The 22,244-nt window shown below is 39.0% G+C and overlaps 1 protein-coding gene across 1 annotated transcript in view; it reads right to left on the reverse strand.

Annotated features, from left to right (window-relative positions):
• DTWD2 (DTW domain containing 2) overlaps positions 1–19,496 on the reverse strand; it is a 77,876-nt gene extending 58,380 nt beyond the window's left edge. The window contains exon 1 of the mRNA XM_027729631.2: positions 19,300–19,496. Coding sequence (XP_027585432.1) covers positions 19,300–19,385 — 86 coding nt within the window. The 5' untranslated portion in view covers positions 19,386–19,496. The remainder of the gene's footprint in view (positions 1–19,299) is intronic.
• Between the last annotated feature and the right edge of the window lie 2,748 nt (positions 19,497–22,244).

The following is a 22,244-nucleotide window of genomic DNA, read 5'->3' on the forward strand; positions in this document are numbered from 1 at the left end:
AGTAACCTTGGCAAAGTAACAATGGCATCTAAAATAATCATTCCACATCTCACAAAGTGCTTCATATGCAAGAGACAGCCATGCACATGCACTGACTTCTCACAGCTTTCTTTCCATTATTCATATCTAAATTAATGATGTTCAGAATAACATTTAGTTTATCTTCCCAGGAGAACTGAATCTGGACAGTGGATTGTGCTGCGGTGTCAGATTTAGTGTGGTTACTAGTTTTTGGGCAGAGATACTCTAAAAGTGAATTTGCAGTAGTCTGGAAAATAGTGAGGTAATTCCGAAACTCTTTCCAAGTCTCTGTATTATTTTCCTGTAAATAAGTCCTCCCTTGCTTCAGAACTAAGTTTTACCCTGTTACAGGCCCAAAGAGCTTCTGAAAACAGGCATCATTCTGGGAATGCAAACAACTGTAGTCTTACACCCATATTCAGAAAACTACAGGTAGTTAATTCAAGGATTTAAACCAGAGTAAGCAAAGACTAACAAAGTTACAATTTTATGCTCAGCATACATAGACATTTCTACAGAAACACATAAAGGGGTCGAGTGCGCCAACCACATCTTCTAGAAACAATGCGAAGAAGCTGATGTCTTTAAACTACTAACACTTGTAGCAACATTTTCATGTTCCAGCACATATTGCCAAGGTCAGGCCCTAGACTCCATATTTTCAAAAAAACACGCCTGCCAAAATAGAAACGGCTGCTTCAAGTAAATTAGATTTCTCTACTGTTTTCGTCAAAACGCCAAGGGTTTCAAGGTCAAAGCCCACCTGAGAAGTCTGGAGAAACAGCAAAGTTACCATATGTTTGCTCTATACTAATGCTTTTGTATGTGTTTTATACTGACACAAGTCCATTACACACAAGCATTAAAACAACATTCAGAAGTTTTACAAAGCTGTGTGGGAAGTTTATAAGCAGAAGCCCATACCTTTTAAAAAATTTGAGAACAAATGTTATTTTTGCTTGTTTTATGTTACAGGACAAACACAAACTAAAAATTGCTTTAAGATTATATTTTGCATCCTCCACCTTAACCACTACAGCTATAGAGGGAACATAAAAAAGAGTGGATTAAGTTAAACATAGATAAACAAATTTATGCATTTAGGAAGAAACAATCCTAACCCAATAATTAGAAAAAAAACCAGTGTCTATGGTTTACATGACATAACATTCAACAGTATGAACTCACGATAAACAATTCTGTGAAAATAGCAGTTTAAAATGCCTGGCAGTTCTCAAAAATGCAGATCAGATGTTAAGTGTTACTAGTAAAGGATTAAATAATTAAACATGGAACATTATTATGACACTACATAAACCTCTGGTTTGCACTCTAAGTGCTAGAGAAGCCAGGTCAAAAACACAAGGAGTAATTCCTCATGCCATCTGCACTGTCAAGATTTCTTCTAGGCTTATTTTGAACATTCTTTGCTCAAGCAAAATTTTCAAGCCTTAGTTTTAATGGTGCTTCCTAAGAAAAATCAGGCATAGAAAAATTACTCTGACTTCATTGTTTTCCAGTTTCCATTCTTTCCTCCAGTCTCTTTCGAAAGACTTTGGAACTCACTGGTCATGAGGCATTATAATGTAAAATTAAATTCTTACAAACTTCATTAAGAGTCAACAGTCACATAAAAACACAGTATCAGAAACACAGGTGGAGAGAGTACCAAGATCAACATAGCACTTCCTTTTCCACTTAATAATCTGTATAGCACCAGCTTCCTGGCAAAGCAAAATCAAAAACAAGAAAAAAAAAGAAGGCATACTGTGAAGTTTTGCTTCCCTCGAAAAGTTATAAATAAATAAAACAGGTATATGGGTTTGTTTCATTTTGGTTTTTTAGTTTTTTTAATGATGCAGCCCCTGAATTTCACAGAATATATCCCAGTTTCCTGAGTAAAAACATACTCAGGAATGCATCTCAGTGGAGAAGCATTACATATAAATCACAGTTAAATTTTCTGTTCAAAGAAAAGACCGCACATAATACAAGAAAACTTGTTTCCATGTTACCTGACAATATGAATCAATTATTTCACAAACAAACTGCCTTTAGATGTAAAGAGGTAACTATTTTAAGAAATTTTACAGTTATCCTGCACAAAAGCTTTTATAACCTTTTCAATACAGTTAGGGACAGCAGCTTCAAGCAATCTAACACAGAAATAAAGTAACTCAACTGTTCAGAAATCTAGAATATTGTTCTAATTCATATAAAAAGTTCTACCATGGCTCTCATAGTATCATGAGAGAGCTATGGAGTCACTTGGTGTCTCTGCATTTTGCAGATCATTTTCCAATGCACAGTGAATGCGAACTGTGCTAGCGCGCTACTGGTACTGAGTTTGAATGTCAGGACTCCGTGTAATATCATATCATATCAGCTTCCTCCTTTCCTTGCTTCAGAGTGCCAGGCAGAAACAAAAAGCATCCTCCTACAAACATGCATTTAGGGCATTATCAGACTAGATCAACAGCAGAACGGCCTGAGTTGAAAGGGTTTCTCAAGATCATCTCATTCCATACCTCTTGCCCTGGAAAGGGACACCATCCAGTAGATCAGGTTCTTCAAAGACCCATCCTGGCCCTGAATGCTTCCAGGGATGGGTCATCCACAGCTTCTCTGGAACAACTGTTTCAGTGCCTCACCACCCTTATAACAAGGAATTTCTTCCTAATATCTAATTTAAACCTACTTCCTAATATCTAAGTTAAACCTACTCTCTTTCAATTTAAAGACATTGGCCCTTTTACAATTCAAAGTTGCAATGTATTCTGTTACAAGTTCCAAAACTTTTCTATCTAGTTCCAGAAAAAGCCACTGCAGCAATAAATATCAAATTCATTAAAATATACCAGTTTAAGTTTAGCATTTTGCATCAGAAGACAATCAAGGCAGTGGCACAAATTTCCAAACCAACATGACCATAAAACTGACCAATTGAATACAGGTTACCACTGTATTCAACAAGATCATTTCCAGGAGACTTTCCTGGTTGTTGTACAGTCAACATAACATAGCTAAGTTAGCAGAGCACACTTCTTCTTGCCACAAGGCACTATCAACACAGCAAGCCTGGCCACGGTATAAAGAGGCATGATATACAGCAGAGCCATCCAAAAAGCAATACAATATTTTTAGACAAAAACTGCCTTTGAACTGATCTAGTATTTCACTGAAACTATCATGGGCAAGGGCTGCAGCAATGGTAAGGGGTCAGAGATATGCCAGAGAAGAGGTACAGAAAGAGGTACAGAAAGATGTTCTGAAAGGGGAGAGGGAGACAGAGCCATCTCCCTGCCTCTCAACAAGACATACACTACTAATGAGCAGCTAAGAGATCACAGAAAAATTTCCTAGCATTCAGATACCCATGGCACCACCTCTCAGCAGTTCTCCTGCTCCTACATTCTATGGTGAGAACATACATCCCTTGTCATTTTCTTTTCTGCTCTCAGCATTATGGCCTCCTGATCAAAACCCTGATTATGTTTTCCATCATATTCACTGAAGATTTCTCCTTCCATTTGAAAACTGTTGCCTTCTTGTAAATTTGAAATAATCCTGGGCCTCTGCCCAGACCACTGGACTTCAGAAAACCCAAACAAAGAATAAGGTAGTTAATTGGTAGAGGTATCAAGCAATACCAGCAGAGACCAAGTTCAAAAACAAACACTATTTACATCTGTTCCATGAACAGGTATCACAGGATGGAGGGGAGGGGGGAAGAAATTCACAGCAATAAAAAGTTAATAAAGCATGAAGATATGCTTTTTAGTTCAGAAAATCACAGAACCACTATTCCTATCAGCCACAAAATACCACTCTACAAGTGCCCTGTACTTATGCTGACTCCCAGGCACCTGTTATTCTTTGCTCAGCTCTTCAGCACACAAATCTTGGGTTTGTTCTGAGCATGGTTTACTGGCACAATCACTACTTAAAAGAATACAAGCTGTCAGGCCATGCCAAGCAGCTCTCAGGTCTTTCAGTCTTCCTCAGTACCCTACACGAGTGCAGGTTTTACTGCTAGTGAACAACGATACGAACATGTTGGTGAGCCACAGATCTAAAAACAAAATAAAACCAACCAAACAAAAAAACTTAAAAAAAAAAAAGGCAATACACCATTATCCAGCTCCTAGTCTCAGCAGGAGAAAATAAAGCTCGGCAAGATAAGCGTTCAAAACAAGATCATAGACTATATGTGGTCCCACTTTAACATTTACTTTCAAAGCAATCCAATACATTTCAGGGATTATGTCCTGAGCTCTTACTGGGAAAAAAAGTGACACATCTGTCTGAAAAAGCAAAACCATAAGAAGTATCCACAACGTAAGCCTTCAAAGAAGATGTTGTGTTACTGCTGATTTTCAGCTTGGAGTTTTCTGTTGTTGACAGCCAGCCACCAGAAATGGATTTACATCTCAACTCATTTCTTTTTCAGCATCAAGCAATGATCAACTTGTAATGATTTTCAGTCAAAGTTCAGCTGGTCTGCTTTTGAACAACCTTAGTAAAACATTCGAAAAGCCTTACTTACAAAGTCTACAAGATTTAATTCTTCCTAGATTTAAGACTAACATTGGACAAATGACGCAACACTCCAGAGGTAAGGGATGGAAAGTCACCTAGTTCATGACAAGCTCTGAGTTCTCCTTAAGGACAACCCTCCTATCTTTTGGAAAATTACATCAGTTAGTGCTGTAATTAGGCAAGTGAGTAAACACACATACATATCTATCTCTCTGTTTAGAAAATGTGTATTTGTAAAGATATCTAAAATTAGTGAAGAAAAAAATCCTTCAAGTATTTGGTAGCTTATGCATCATTCCAAACTTCCCTTCTATTTTGCATTACCATATTCTTCACAGTAGTTTGGAACACTAAGTAAATAGTACAACAGATTTTATTACCATCATCATCAGTAATAGCAGGAGCAGAAGCAGCACACTGCTATTGTGTTGTATCTAGAAAATTACCATTTAGGGATGAAGTGGCTTTTATGGAGAAGTTGGTAACACTAAAGTGACAAGCAATTATATTAGGAGTATTTTCAGTTAGTTTGGACATTTCTTTAGAGATTGACACTATAACAGAAAGCAACAGGTTACCCAACAAAATTAGTAGATTCATTAGCACAGCTTCTGTACGAATGCTCCACGTGTGAGCTATCTTCAATGAATCTTCTTTCACATATTTTCATGCTGAAGGTAAACAGACAAAAATCGGTATATTTCAGAAATGTGGGCAAAAGCAGCATAGACCTTATTAAAGGCTTTTTAGTTGTGCAGTGTTCTCATGCGTCCATTTCCCAAGGCAAATAACCTTTTTGCCTGACCAGTTAAATCATAAATAAAGGACAAACAAGTAAGTTTGGGGATTTTTTTAGCCTGGAATGTTCATGGCAGCTTTACAAGGTTAAACAGAACATATTCAACAAATATCTTCTAGTGCTTTAAAAGAGAAAAGGTACAAAGAAGAAAGGAATAAAATATTCACCCTGTATAATCTTTTGAACTTATTACATGTAAGGAGACTTTGGCAGGCTGCTTTCCTTGTAAACAACCTAAATTAACAAATCAGTAGGAGAACACTCTTTCAACTATTTCAAATGTTTCCATTAAAGTTGGCTGTGGTTTCCACTGTAACTAATAGGAGTAAGTTAAAAAACACAGCATTTAGCTTATGCAGCACTGCAGTCATTACAGAAAGGCCAGGAAAGCCAAAAATTAATGAGCCTGAGATTGTTGACATTTTCATGCATCTTGGCTCTACAGTCTGGCAAAATAGCTGGCAATCTGACAAGCCTGATGCCAGACAGTTAGCAGAGCTTTAAATCTGTTGAAGAACTGAAGGAGTAATGGCATTTAAAGTGAGCCATTGAGACATTAAGAAGTTAAACTGAAGTCCTACATTGCCAGCTCTATAATTCCCAACCTGTTTCAGAAGTTTAGAGGCTATCACAAGGAAAGACAAAGCAGGAAAATTCTGTAACCAAAGTGACTTGTAGAAAAGCTCAGAATTTCCCAGGGAAGAGAGGAACCCACCAATCCAAGAACAAAAAAAGAAAAATAAAGATTTCCAACAATACAGAGTCAGCATTTTGGGTCTGGTAGTCTTGCTAGCCCCTTGCAAGCCTTCCCCAAGAGCCTCTCCATGGAAGACCAGAAACTGTGGCTAGCCAGTCCTTCTCCCCCTCTCCTTCTCAGTCTGGTACCTCGATGTGAGGGAATACAGGCTCTTAACACTTCTTGCGCAATAAAGGTTCATAATGAACCCTGCAGTGGGGAAAGGTAGCTTGAGAAACTGAGGGATTAAGACACTGCAAGCAGGAGATGCTGACAGTACATTTCATCTGCACTCAGTGGTTCAAACAGCAACTGAAGCAGTGTAAATGCAGCCTAAAAAATCTAAAGTTAAATTACCTAAAAGCTTCCTGCATTTTTGTTTTGTTATTGCTGGTTTCTTGATTAAAAAAAAGCATGATTACAACTTGTCATTAAGGGTAACACTGCAAGAACCTACGCAAAAATAAAAACTTCTAACACTACACTTCCATGTCCCAGTTTATTTTTTTTTTTTCAGTTTTGATTTTAAGTTAGTTTAAGTTACATGCATAGAATTCTCTTGTTCCAAAAACACTGACCATGTTTCAAGAAAACCAGCCTTTTTAATTCCACAAAAGCAATAGGCCTTTTAAAATCTGAAATTTAGGTCTCCCTATGCAATTTCACCTTATTTAATATAGTAGTTTAAAGATGGAGCCTATTGACATGTATACTTTATTCATTAATAATAAAACAAGTCTGGATCCAAGTCTGAAGCAAGTAGACGAGAAAAGTGAGTTTAAAAAAAAAGCTAAGTTCTGCACCAAGTGAAGTCAAGTGAATTCTTCAATTGATTTTTAATGAAAGTAGGCTCAGTACCCAGGCATCTCCCAGAAGTTAAAAGAAGAAGTTCTTGTGTTTCTCAGTCCATGCCACAATGCCATATCCTGTCACTTACAGCTATGAATTTTAGCTTTTTTTTTCAGAAATAAAAAATAATTTTAAAAAATCAGTTAAATTAAGGTATTGCTCTAATTTATTATGGTAAAACAGAATACACAACAGAATGCTCATTCTAAATTATATTTAGCATTAACATAAAAGCAGATACCTTCTATCAGACAAAACTTCTTTAAAGAGTACATACTCTTCTTAAAAGATAGATTCTCTGTAGTTTATCTTCAACTGAATGTAAGCAAAAATACAGTTAACAAAGCTTCCAGTATTTCCTAAAAACTATGAGGAAAATGGTTAAATTTTCAGTTGAAGCATTCTAGTGTATTATCAACTTCTGCCATACATGGTAGAAGAATAGAGTTGTGTTTATACATTCAGAAAACTTCAGTGTATCTTAACATTATAACACCCTATGCAAAAAGGCAGTTTGCAAACAGTGTTCTGTTCAGAAGCCTTCATGATGCTGCTTCACAGTAAGAGCACTATAAATGCTACAGTACACTCTAGTGTCCTTTTTCTGAATAGCAGCACTTTTGTTGAACACACTGGTTTTTGCTCTAGCACCAATATTTTTAAAAAGCAGTCAATTGGCTTCCTGGTATAATATAACACAATAATGTATTTTAAAACATTATACCTGCTATTTAACTGTAAAAGGTTATTATATTTCATCAAAACATGTTGATTTTTACTGAATACAGAATATTTCATTTATTTACCCAGGCATCAAGTTCATTAAGTCATTCTAAAGCTTTTCGGGGATACTGGAAGATGTTGCTTTTAACGTAGGTAATCCATTAAGCACAAGTGCTTTTTAAATGCTGAATATAGCAGTCACCACATCAAACTTCAGAACCATATTGATTTGTACCACTCAAGGCACTTTGCAGGCTGCATGTCTTGAGAATAATACCTTACAATAATGCTTGCTTTTAAATAAGAAAGCTAGAAGTCCACTGCATAGATGAAACTTTCTTATGTAACTTGAAAACACTATTTTTCTAACTAATGAAGTATATTTAACAAGCATGTTTGTAAAACTTAATAAAAACAAGGTTAGACTGCACCTCATTGAGAGTACCTCATTGAGAGACTGACAGGAATAAGAAGGACCCCAACAGTTAAGATTTTACACTGAGGAAAACAGCATTGCTTGATCTGAAAGGCCACTGGTATTAACTGAAGCAGAACACAGCAGTACAAAGTCATAAACAGACCCATAAAATAATTCAGAATTGCACAGATTTGGACTGAAAGCAGGACTAATTTCAAAGGACTTGAACCACCTGATCTGAGCATTCTAAGAGTAGAGGCTCACCAGGCAATGAGCATTTAACCCCCCTCACAAAGCGCGATTCGTTTTTTCTGAAGTTGAAACACAGCTACACTCTCGTTAACAGACAGGATACACTTGACATCTTCTCCCACTAGGGGATGCTGCTGGTCCCTGCTCAGCCCGCTGCCCACCTTTGCTGCAGAGTGGTTCCTTCGCTGACAGTGCTGCATGGGTTCGTTCAGCCCTGGGCACAGAGCTTTCAATGTGCTGAGTTTCAGGAGTTTCCTCATGACTAGACAGATGTCAACGTCTCTCTGAGTGGCAGCTCTAACCTACAGCAGTACAGCAATTGCTCCATCCACCTGGCTTCACCTGCTGGCTGTGTAAGTCTTCACCCTGCCAACCTGGGCACCAGGAGCATGTTCAACAGCTTTGCACGCAGCATAAACCCCCACGAAAACCTCTCCTACTTTGAACTGTCAACTGTTTGAGGTCAACAGCCCAGGCAGCTCTCTTTGTTGGTTTTGTACACCTATTCATCCAGTCTGTATCTTCCCAGCTTGACTACCAGGATATTGTAGAAAACTGCCAAACGTTCCCTTAGTATTCCTATCCACTCAGACAAATGTAACCACCCCTGCTCCAAAAGCTGTCATCATGGTTAGATACTGTTAAATCCATTAACCAGTCTGTCAAAGAAGGTGGGCACTCCTGCGCCCTATGCCCACTTGTTTTAGTGGTACATGACTTCAGTCCTCTGATACTGCCCTTACTAACTTTCTCCTCTGACTCCTCTCTATATAATCTGCACTTGCAAACAGGAACTGAACACGAAACCAAAGCAGTAGCTCATAGCAGAATTATATTAAAGGATTATATTATATTTAAGTGTGCCCAGGTGGCCAAGAAGGCCAATGGGATCTTGTCCTGTATCAAAAATAGCGTGGCCAGCAGGAGCAGGGAAGTGATCCTTCCCCTGTACTCTGCGTTGGTGAGGCCACACCTTGAGTATTGTGTTCAGTTATGGGCCCCTCAGTTCAGAAAGGATATTGAGGTGCTGGAGCGGGTCCAGAGAAGAGCAACAAGGCTGGTGAAGGGACTGGAGCATAAGTCCTATGGGGAGAGGCTGAGGGAGCTGGTGTTGTTTAGCCTGGAGAAGAGGAGGCTCAGAGGTGACCTCATCACCGTCTATAACTACCTGAAGGGAAGTTCTAGCCAGGTGGGGGTTGGTCTCTTCTCTCGGGCACTCAGCAATAGGACACGGGGGCACGGGCTTAAGCTCCGCCAGGGGAAATTTAAGTTGGATATCAGGAGAAAATTCTTTACAGAGAGAGTAATCAGACATTGGAATGGGCTGCCCAGAGAGGTGGTGGATTCACCATCCCTGGAGATTTTTAAACGCAGATTGGACGTGGCACTGAGTGCCATGATCTAGTAAATGGACTGGATTTGGACCAAGGGTTGGACTCTATGATCTCGGAGGTCTTTTCCAACCCAATCGATTCTATGATTCTATGATTCTATGATAACTAACTTAACAGGGTTTGACAGATTATATCCACTGTACCATTATAAACATCAAAAATATTACTAAACCAGTTTTAAGCTTTAAGATATTTAGGTGTTTAGATCCCTTTAAAACTACTGGAGTTTAAAACACATTCACCAGCATCCCTGCTTCAGTTTTGTCAGGCATGAAGGGGCTATACATATAAGTAGGCTTGTTGTACACTGTGGGTTTTCTTTTAACCTATTTGAAGATGGCATATTCTAAAAGGCACTTAAAATCTACTTAATGTACTGCATTAGCTGCCTGCTTTCTCATATATTACGGTTGTTAAAAGAACTTAGATGTTCATGAAGAATTTGACATAGATCTCCAGGAGAATCAGCACATTTGTTATTTTAATGAAGAAATTCCCTATTAGAGGGTACAATTAACACACTCTTCTATTAAAGATAGTAAAACACATTTAAACTCTAAGGATTTTACAGGCTTAAACTTCATTTGATGAAAACTCTAACAAAGAGAGTTTCTAAAGTTTCTGTTGATGGAAGGGTATGGACAGATTGCTCCAGGATCAATATGATCAGGCAAATGTCGGATTTATTAGGAGAAAGACAGATTATATAGTGCTCATGACGCTCAGCTTCTTGTTCACACAACATTGGTTACATAAGGAAAACATGCTCTGTTGTTCCCTTCTAATTGGACCACAACAGGTGGTCATAGGAGATGAGAAAACTTTATTCACCTGCCAAAAACTCTTCCCTGGCATCTGGCATGAATCCACCTTTGTTCTAACTTTAGCTCGAGTAGCCATCTTAGTGGCGCAGTAATTTTTACTATCTGCACCCAGCCATGCCAGGGGAGAAATCACAGAAATGCAACAGAAACTGTTCACACAATTTCTGTGCTACGACAAGTTTCTGAATCAAATTCTAATAAACACAGAGAAAAAAATTAAAGGGCTTATTCCCGAATTGCTCAAGTGTAATATTGAATTCAGAACTATAAGGAAAAATTAATTCCATACATTATAAAACTGAAGTGGACCACTACTATTGTTCCATACGCATAACAAACCATAAGAACCCCCAAAGCACCCTTTTTTGAGAATTCTTCTTTATAAACTACCACCCACTTGATTTACCATTTTATAGTCATTAGAAATATGTGTTAACAAAACTAGACTTATCTCTGATTAACTTTTCTGGTAGTGGATTTCCTCAGACTGTTTAGCTTCCTTAATAAGCCTATAAACTCTAGGTGCTTTTTGGGTAAGGTGTATTTTCCTTCCACTATCTCATATGAGCATCAAAATACAGAATTCTTGAATATTTCACATCCATTCCAATTTGATCCATTTATTCTCTCCCTAGTGCACAATTCACCTATTTTCAAATTCATTAAACTGGACTTCTGAAATAAACAGAAATGTTGAAGTGCTGGTACTAAACAGAAATACAGGGAAGAATGCCTATTTTATGATACCATAAGAAAAAAAAAATTTATACCCAATATTGTAAGGGTGTACAAGCAGATACTGTTAATTCATACAAGTGTGTATTTAAAGGCAATCTTCTAAAATGTAAGAAGCATGCACACTCAATTTTATTTAATATGTCTAACCTTTTGGTTGACTGCTTAAAAAGGAAAAAAGGCCAAAAAAACCTCTCAAAAATTGTATTATCAATTATTAATATATCAACAATTAAGAAAAACACGTAGAAAGAAATAAAGATGAGCCACAGTAAGTATTCAACTACTCATTAGGTAAGAAAAATTCATGTTAATTTTACAGCATAGATAATCTACTATCTGCTACTGTTGTGTCAGAAGAGCCAGGACTTATTTGATCCATTTTTACACAGCTCAGTAAGACAAAAATGCTCAGCATTTTTATACAGCAAGGACATATTCCCCTTCATGTGACTAAGCTAATACAGGTGGACATTCATAAGGAGCTAAACTTGAGATTAAATGAAAATCACCTGTTACAGACAGTTTGCCAGTCTTCAATATTGATATGCTCAATAGATTTAGGAACTGAGGACATGAATTTAAAAAGAAATTCTTATCATAAATTTTAGCCATCATCAGTGTAACTCATAAATGCAATGTAGAAAGATGGAGGAAAAAATAGCTGAGGACTATGTCTTAGAAGCCAAAGGAGAGCTATGCAACTACTACACTGACACATCCAGGAGTCTGAAGTTGGATTATTTGTTCCAAGAAAAAAGCATTACAGACAAAACATTTCAGCAGAGCTTGCAAAGCAAAAGTACCACTCTGGTAAAGCTATAAAAGTGCCAAGTAAAAACTGCATCCCCTGCTCAGAACACTGTTTGACTTTAAAGAAACGAAAATATGACACACAAGTGCATCGCAAAGGCTAAATCTGGATGGCAGATCAGATAGTGGAATGAAATACAGTCACTATAAGGAAGAGAGAAGACTCCAACAACCACTTTCCACAGCTGAAATGGAAAACAAAAAAAAATTCATAAATGAGAGACAACCAAAAAAATAGGTGGACGAAGTCAAATCACACTGATAATTCAGCCTCAGGGTAGTCAGGAAAAAAACCAAACACCTAAGACATTCTAGGCATACAGTTTCAAGAAGGGAAGGAGGTTTGAGTGGTGCACCTGAAATCACAGGAAAGCTTGTTTCTTTTAAAAAGTGAAACTCAGACTGAGGCAAAAACAAAAGAATAAGAAAAAAAAACCAGGGTAACTGAAAAGAATCTGACTGACGACCACATTAGTCACAGAAGGTTAAGACAAGCTCTGTAGTACTTTTACATCATAAACAATGCTAAAATATGTCAGAGTTGGCTCTTCTCAAAAGGAGATAGCACTGCAGGTGAAATTCACCTATGCCAATATCAGAAACTACATGAAAAATCACTGGATTTGCTGCACTTAAACCAACTTTTATTTGGGTATACGGATAACAGTCTTCAGTTCTCACCTAATTTTCTAACCCCCACAGAGTGAAAAGTAAAGTTCCTTTTTTTAGGTTTTTGTTTTGTGTTATGTTTATAAAAATCAATGGCAATTCTTGTAAAGCAACCACTGATATTTTTAGTATTCTTTATGATTAAATTGGGAAGGCTCGATCAATGTTGAAACATCTTTGGCTTCCCTTATAATGCACTACCATCCCCAAGGCAAAGTTGCACTTGGTGTAATTACAGAAAAGCCAATCAAAGGTACTAGAGTCGCTTTAATTAACAAGATTATTCTCTGCTGCAGTTCTTGTCTCTGGTTGTGTTTCTATTAGCCTATAGTTGTCTATAGTCAAAACTATGTGGCCAGTCATATTCTTTTTCTTTTTTTTAAATGCCAGATCAAAATGCATGCTAACCAAGTCAGCTGAGGCACAAAAGAAGTGGCCTAAAAAGGTCTCTACTCATTAATCTGAACACAACATAATAAGAAATTAATAAATACCTTTGAGATTTAGCCCAACAGAAATAAGTAACATTGAAGTCACAAAATTTTTAATTCACCAACAGTTCTGGCACCACTCATTACTGTTAATACAGGCTAAAGAAAGAGCAGCATGAGAAACTACTGCACATACAGTAACTGCAACATGCAGACCAAAATTTAACAATGTTAGCTTTATATTTATAACTCTAACCAAGAGAAGACACAGAATTTAGTGTGCAACCAACAATCATTTAAAGCAACATTAATAAAAGTATGTTAAGATTATAAGAGGCACTGAACTTCAAAACTAATGCTTGGTAATTTTTCCACTTAGCTTCTCTTCTTAAAATGTGGTACACATTATTTATATCCTGTTCATCAATTTCAAACAAGTTACATCTTAATCTTTTTTACTGCATCCAAGCTGGCTAAGAATGTATAAATCAAGTATCAAAAAAGAATACAGTCATGGGAACAGAGCCCTTCTTGCCATTCGCGTTTGCTATGGGGCTGACAAAGCCCCAGAGAAGGGTCAGACATCTGATCTACACCAAGGTCTCTCTTACTTTCTCAACTGCCTATATACCTATGCTAATGAAAATGGATACATATTTACATCTCTACCCTTAGATATTAACTTATTTATATAAAAATCACCCAACAACAGGAATAAACACTTATTTTACATTCACAGTAAGATGAGAAATCTTTGCCAAATACTTCTAGCTATTTTTTGAAAAAATTCAACCTATAGGTGAAAAGGCCCATAACTATTTTATCAGGTTTATCTGTGTTGAAAGCAGCTTACATAAGCTTCATTCCAATTAAGGAATTGGGGGATGAGGGGAAATCAGTGGATGTTGTTTACCTCAGCTGCAGTAATCCTTCTGACAGTGTCAGCCTCCCATAACATCCTCCTAGACAAGCTGATCAAGTACCACTTAGATAAACTGGCAGGGAGGAGAACTGGTTCAACAGCTGGGTGCTGCAGGTAGGACCAGAGGGACAAAGTCCAGTTGGAGGCAAGCTGCTAGTGGAGTATTCCAGGCATTGATATTGGGGCCAACACTACTTAACCCCTTCATTACTGACCTGGATGATGGAACAGAGTGCACGCTTAGCAGGATCACAGCCAATAAAGTAGCAAGTACATGGCTGTGCAGCCATCAGAGGTGCAACCGATGATAAATGAACCCTTCAAGAAAAGGTGGTTCAGGAAACAATGTAGGAAAATCACCAGTGTTATCACAAAGGAAGATGGACTTATTTCAATACGAAGGGGACTGGAAGAGGGACTTTGCTTTAGATAAACTGCTCTATGGGTCAACTGTTTGTCTAAATGGTCTCCCCTAAGAAAATCCATAGAGATTATTATCTCCCTGACCCAGCCAGACTAGCATGGAGAAAGTATTTATGTGGCTCAGCACAGTACAAAAGCTGAGCAAATGCCAAATGAGCTCTGAAAAGAGCAATGAGTTCAAGCTGGGTTCAACCCATGCACTCCTTTACAGTAATTTAAGAAGCACAGTGATAGCTAGCATATAGATACCAGTAATCACATTTCTATGATGATTCAATATCCTCTGTAGACTGCAACTGCCATATTGTGATTCTATTATGATTTTAGTACACTGCTAAATTAAAATTCATGTAACAGCAGATATCTTCTATTAAACTTTCAATCTTTCCCCATTGGTACATCCAGAAGAACCTTACCAGGGAATACTGGCATCTGGCAGGACAGACCTTGACAGGCTGGAAGGAATTTCATGAAATTTCAGCAAAGTCCTGCATCGGAGGAAGAACAACCTCAGGCACCAATACACTCTATGGAACCACTTAATATCAAATTATGAGATAGAGTCACTCCCTCCTGAAATCCTGTAAGATTCCTTCCAGTGACACAGTGAACCCACCTCTCCCAGTGAAGGAAAATAATTACTGGCACAACCTTGGTTTTAGTTGCTGATAAATTAAGATGTGAATTGTTTCATCTGTTCCACCTCATCCTTTCTGTCTCCTGATGATGCACAAATTTAGCTCCTTCTAAACTCTGCAGAATCACCTTACTTATCCACGTAAAACATGCAGGTTTGATATGCAGATTCTCAGATACAGGCAATTGTAAACCCACTCTATGCATTTAACTACACTGGACATGAGTAAATTCAGAAAAAATATTCCTCTGATTTAGCAGTCTTTAAAAGGGCTAATAACATTTTAAAAAATTTGCACTTGATACATCACTTAAGAACCTGGAACAATAAAACTCAATCAACTGATGCCTGTCACCTAATCCTGTGCAATTTTTTTCCTTTTTATCAATGCAAACAGAATAGGAAATACATGAAACCTTTTAGAAAAATATCCTACAGAACTATAAGTCACCTCTTACAAGTCAAAGACCCAGAGGAAAATATAGTTTCAGTTACATAAGAAGTTTATTTATTTATTGACTACAAATCAATACTTTCAGGGATTGAAAAACTGCAATAAACTTAGAGCAGTGAAAATAAATGCCTTTAAAGTTCATTTCTAAGAACATAAAAGAAATCAAAGACTATGAAGCTATTTTCTTGCAACAGGCACTGCTAACGCATGCTAATTAATATTTATAATTCACGTTTGCACCTAAATACCATAGCAGTGTGCTATAAAGCAACTGCATATATTTATTGTGTTGAAAAAAGCCCACATTGCTTCTTCAGACTCAATCTTTATATGATTTAACAGAATTATTAACAAATATGTGACACTTATGTAAGAACACTACATTTTTCCTCAAAGTATGAAGCAGCACTCTGTCATCTTATGTCATTATCAATGTACCAATGCTATCAAGAGCCCTCAAACAGTACCCAGATTCAGCAGAATATCTGTAATATTTTAGATATAGGCAAAGGAAACATTTGTATTAAAGGATTAAAGTTATTCCTTCTCTTCCCCTCCCCCTGAAATACAAATACAGTACAGCAGAATACATCATAGAGACCCTGAGAACACACCAATTTTTATTATCCTAACTTTACAACATAACTCAGTCCTGCAAACAAAGAGGACTGTTTCCAGTGGGGATCTGTGATGGCATACAGGAGACCTAGGAATCCCCAGAGATCATAAATTATATTCAGTTTAAAATCTTAATTTCTCCTGAAAACATTTCCCAGAAGTTCTCCTACTACAATAAAATTCTGCATATGCACAATCAAGATCTGTGGCAAGAAATCGTTAAGGTTCTTGTTTAAGGCTCTTGTACTACCAAAAGGTTCTTTCCTTAACTGCACACAATGTATCTAGAAAACAGTGAAATCTGACCCACAGAAGGACACTGTTTCAAAATGTTATATTGCTTTCAGTGTCACACCACAAAATCAAATTGTTGTCCTACATTACTTCAGTTGTGGGGCCTGCCTCATTTTGGTTTTCAAGTTAACAGCAACTAGGAAACTATATTCAGCGTATGCTCCTATTTAAATGTTTGGGTGTGGGGCTTTAACTTCTAAAAACAAATAGTCAGCTATGAAAGCCTTAAGAAGTTATTAATTCAAAGTTTATCACCACCAAACTTTTGGTTTTGGCAAACAGAGTATGTATTAAATTGTATCCTCAAGAATAAAACAGCATAAAGTCAACTGCATACACTTCACTTTCATCAGCTATTTGCCATCTCAAACACCAACTACAAGCTGGGTTATTTTTACTTTTTTTTTTTTTAAACTGGCACTTACACACAAACACCTTCAAAATGTAAAATCTCATTATCTTATTTCACTCAAATTCTCCACCATAAGCTATTTCAAATAGTTGTATTTTCTCCACAACCATCACAGGCAATAGAAAGTCTCAAATACTTAATAGTTAGAAACATTTTGTTCCTTCAGGATACTGAAGTCACTCATATTATCCAAAATGAAAACTTATCTACTATACACCTACATTTCTATTGACATTTTGACTGCCAGAGTACTTGGTTAAAAAATTGTCAATCAGGTGTCTTGACATATTTTTTAAAAAGTCAGAACCTGAAGTCAGTCCCCATGAGGAACTACCATAAAGAGAACCCATTCTTCCATGCTTTTGCACTGAATTCAGATCATCATGACAACTAAGTCACAGTCATTAAGGTGCTAACAGTAAAAATCCATAGTTCAGGAAACGAGTGAGTCAGATAAACGTACCTAGCCCCAGCCAACAGGATAACATTTCGTCCCATGATGTATCCTAAGTCACAGCCTTACTCTACTCAGCACTTCTGCACTTCTACTCCAAGTCATGCCACAGAATGTCATGCTCATTGAAAATCATAATTTAGTTATATTCCCGAGGAAGAGAATGGAGAAGATAACACTGCAAAAATACACTGTGTGCACAATTTAGTCGTAGTCACCTCCACCAAAACTTCAATTAAAAAATGCCACTTCCTTTTTTTCTTAAAAAGTAAGCAACTCTGTTGTCTTTTCATCCTCCTTGGTTTTTCTGCCCCTACATTTCCTTCAGTGTCTGTGCTCACTGTACCTATGCTCTTCACAGCAGGTGTAATTCATTCACAGCTCTTCAGAAAGCCAACTACTACATGGTATTGAGGAGCTGAGTAAATACTTTCCATCAGATTTACCACAAAAGTCTATTCTAGAAACCATTTCTGAAGGTGACTGATCAGAGAATCTGTCCAAAATTGAAGGAACTAGGGTAGAGGTCATGAAACACAATGGCAAAAAAAACTCAACAGTAATGAACAGTACGCTATTGGCATTTTGAAAGAGCTCAAGGTTAAACACCTCCGTAAAGAATGACAGTGGGTTAACTCTCATTCGGTGGTTTCTTGACATGTCAGGACTAGAAATGGAAAGCAGAAAACAACTAAAAATAAAAATCTTCAACAAATAAAACTGTTTGTGTGAACAGAAGCTACAATTAAAAACATGGTTAGTGGACCCTTACAAAAAGTAGAAGAATTGGCATGGCTTTTGCAAAAGGAAATCCTGCTTTTCAAAACTATTTAAGATCTCAGAAAGAGTCAATAAATACAGCGGTGAGGGTGCTGTAGTTGTCAAAATCAACTTTGGCTTTCCAAAATACTTCCCAAAGTCCCTTACCAAAAGGTTACAAGGAAGCTAAGCAGCCATAGCATGAGGAAGGGTCCTATAAGCAGAAGAACATTAGCCAAGGTATAAATCTGGCTGGCTCACTCATATCTTATATACTATGTGGAGAAGAGGAAGGTAGAAATCATAAAAAAATAAACCAAAAGGTAATTCCCTCCACTCTGGGGTTTGTAGGTCTGGGGTGTCTTCCTGCCAGTCTGATGTTGCTGACACAAGAACTTTACATGGGTTCAAGGGGGACTGGAGAAATTTACACCAAAAGAAACCAAAAAACCCCTATGTCTACTGCGGCATACAAATAGACACAACGCCACATCCAGTTCAAGAAGTTATTTGAGCTACAAATCACTGGAGAAAAATAAAGGGCAGCAAAAAGCAAGTGTCCTGCATCTGTTCTTTGGGCTTCAACTACTGCCTATGACTACTTTTTTCAACAGTGAACACTTAAAAATATTATGACTTGCATGGTACATATTTTTTTTATGACAACTTATATACAGGAATCTTACCAAAAATAAGCTTCTGAACTCTGACACTTTAGCAAAATTACATGCCTTTCTACTTGTTTCGCCAATTAACAGAAACTGAAGAAATCAGTGTAGGTGCTGGGAATCTTTTCCTTTGGCTGTTATGCACAGTGAAGGAACATCTGACATCCTGCCACTCACTCTAATAAAAGGACATACGTAGAAAGACATAAAATCAGGTTATGAGATATTTCCATAACACCAGAAGTGACTGCCTGCTTTAGAGAGATACCCGAATTCACAACAAGTTATATTAACCCCTCCATGCCCCGGTGCTTGAATGGATTTCAAAATTAGCTGTAAAGCTGTTAGATAAGGCTAGTTTCTCGTTTTCTTTTCACAAAGCACCAAGGACTGCCCAGCCCTGCTGAAGTCTCTGCGTGACACTGGGGCGATGCACCTTCCCCCTCCCACCTCACCTTTTGCTCTTCAGGTGTGTTCGTACAGCGAAAAGGTGTAGCACTCCCTGCCGAGCCTCTATATATTCCTTCCCACACTCCGTCATTCCCCCTCCATAACAAAGTTAGTCCATGCCATGATTTTGTTACACACGAGGTGCGCACATGCTCTCAGGACACGATGCCTTCAGGACAAGAGGCAATGCACAGAAACTGATGCACAGGAAGTTCCACCTGAACATGAGAAAGAACTTCTTTGCTCTCCACTGGAACAGACTGCCCGGAGAAGCTGTGGAGTCTCCCTCACTGGGGATGTCCAAGGGCCATCTGGACACAATCCCGTGTCACGTGCTCTGGGATGACCCTGCTGGAGCGGGGAGGTGGGACCACATGCCCTCCGTGCTGCCCCCCAGCCCGGCCCATCGGTGACTGTGCGATGCCACAGGCGCTGCTGGGCGGGCGGGCCCCGCTGACACCGACCCGCTCGGTGCGGGTGTCCCCGGGGGCGGCTCCGGCCCCGCCGCGACACCGACCCGCGCCCGCCCCGTGGCCTCGGCGCGGCCCTGCGCCCCCGTCACCTGCAGCGCCCGCACTCGGGCCGCCTCTCGCAGAGCTCCACCGGCAGCTCCCAAAGCCCCTCGCAGCCCTCGCCCTCCTCCTCCTCCTCCTCTCCTCTCCCGGGGCCGGGGCCGGGGCCGGGGCCGGGGCCGGGGCCGTGTCCCCCCCGCCGCTCCCCTCCATTGCCGGCCCGCCCGAGCCGCGCGGCCGCCGCCCGCCAGGGGGCTCCAGGAGGGCGCCAGAGGAAGGGGGGCGCGCGCCTCCCGCGCTCACGTGTTGGGAGGCGGCACCGCCCCTTCCCTGGGCTCGCCCAATGGGGGCGCGCGGAGCGCCGTCCAATGGGGAGGCTCCGAGGGGAGCCTCGCCATGCCCGGAGCGGCCGGCAGGGGGCGCTGTGGGCGCGCGGCGCTCCCGGAGAGCGGCGATCCTTCCCGGAGAGCGGCGATCCTTCCCGGAAACCACCGGGAACGAGGAAGGGGGGTCTGGGGTCCGCTGCCGCTGCTCTCATCACTGCCCTCATCTGTACGGGTATTGCTGCCGAGAGAGAGCGAGATATCAGCCAAGGGCTGGAGCCCCCAGCGCCCCACCGAGCGCGGATAACCAGCTTCTGGTGCTGGTGCCCTTGGAGGTGGAGATTGAAATTCTAGTAGCGTTTTTTAATTAAAAAAACCACGAACTTCTGGTCGTTAAGTGCTTATCTGACCGTTTTAATTGGTATTTTGTTCCAAGTGGTGCAGAGTAGGGGTTTGAGAGTTCCCATGCCCGTGGATCTCTTTTACCCTCCCTTGGGCTCTAGGACAGTTCCTGCAATACATGCATAAATGTAAGTTTATACTGTGATAATTAAGGTAGATCTGTTAATAAGGTGCTCATATTGGAGTCTGTTATACAGTACAATAAAATTCAACTTCAAAGTCATTGCCGTTTACATTAGAAATCTACTGAAATACAGTAACCAGTAAATCTCCACAGGACAGATTCTTTCCTGAAATTAATAACTGCAGATGATGGCCAGTTGTGTTGTTTCCTGTTTTCTGTTCTGCATCCGAAATAAACTCTATTGCATTTATGTACTTACAATCTTCAGAGCCACTTGATGCAATTCAGGCCTCCTGGTATTAGACATATGCACAATATTAATGTGGTTTTGCTTTTAGGTTGTGTATTTTTGTACCATAGTTTTGTATTTGTAGCTCAAGCTACAAATAAATGCATTTTCTTGTATAGACATTGGAATGCATTTTACTCACCAGGTAAAAAAAAAGTAAAAATCAGAGACCAGTGATTCTGAAGCTAGTTGTATATTTACATACTGTAAATTTAAAAATAAATACATAAGGAGGTAAGGAAAAGGAAAGTTACTTACTGCTAGAATTATAGGCCACCTAATTTAGGACAGGGGGACTAGTGTAGGAGTGGGAGAGCTGAAACTTTCTTATTAAGCTGAAAGCCTTATCACAAGGTGAATTGTTATAACTTACAAGGAGTTTATTTGGGCTGATTATTAGAAATAACACAGCTGTAGTGGATATGAGAAGGAGTATTGATGTCTTAGTGCAGAGTCACTTTTCTACTTCCAGCTTACTAAGAGTCCCCATGGTACTGACAGTAGCCTGGAAATGCCTTCATAGCTTTCCACAAGTGTCTTCAAAGACTGACTTTTTATCTGGTCTGGTAAGAATAATCAGCTTCAGTCATCAGTTCAGAAGAAAGTAAACCACTGTAAACAGTTCTGATCTGACCACACAGAAGAGAAAATTGATCTGCCGATAGATGCCTAAAATACGTGTAACAATAACACGGCCTGAAGTAATTTTGTTGTCAAGGGAATGGGTAAATGTAGCAGGGAATACATAGAGGCTCAGTAGAGAGAGTGCTTTTCTCTATGTGCATACATCTGAAGTGCAAAATGAATCAGCTTAACCTGAAGGAAACTGGAAGCACGAGATCAGGTTAGGATAGACTGACCATGCCTAAAAGCTAGGCTTGAGGGTTCCTGTTATTGAATATTGCTGTTTTGGACTACCAACAATAGCAGAAAGGATTAAAAACGAGCTCAACTCTAGATTTTTTTTTTTTCTCTTTATGAACAGAACTAGTGTTTGCTATGTGTCTGGTTCCAAAGCTTAACAGACCAGCAGCTTCTCACACTACAGGCCAAGAAACTATAGATCTGGCACTAAATACTCATTTTTAAAAATTGGAAGCATTATTTTTAGACCAGAAGTCTTGTTTAAACAACTGAAGGAGTTTAAGAGGAGAAATGCCTGAATATTGAAATTTGAGGCAAAAAGTAAAATAAATTTTATGGCAGATATTCATAATCTTTTGCCAGCTAATAGATATGTATGTCCACACTATCTTTTTAATGCATGATTACCTTGAGTATTTGATGTGCATAGTTGAAT

The sequence above is a fragment of the Pipra filicauda genome, unplaced genomic scaffold, assembly GCF_003945595.2.
Source record: "Pipra filicauda isolate LSUMZ 115617 unplaced genomic scaffold, ASM394559v2 scaffold29_size4552773_pilon, whole genome shotgun sequence".
Taxonomy (NCBI): Eukaryota; Metazoa; Chordata; class Aves; order Passeriformes; family Pipridae; genus Pipra; species Pipra filicauda.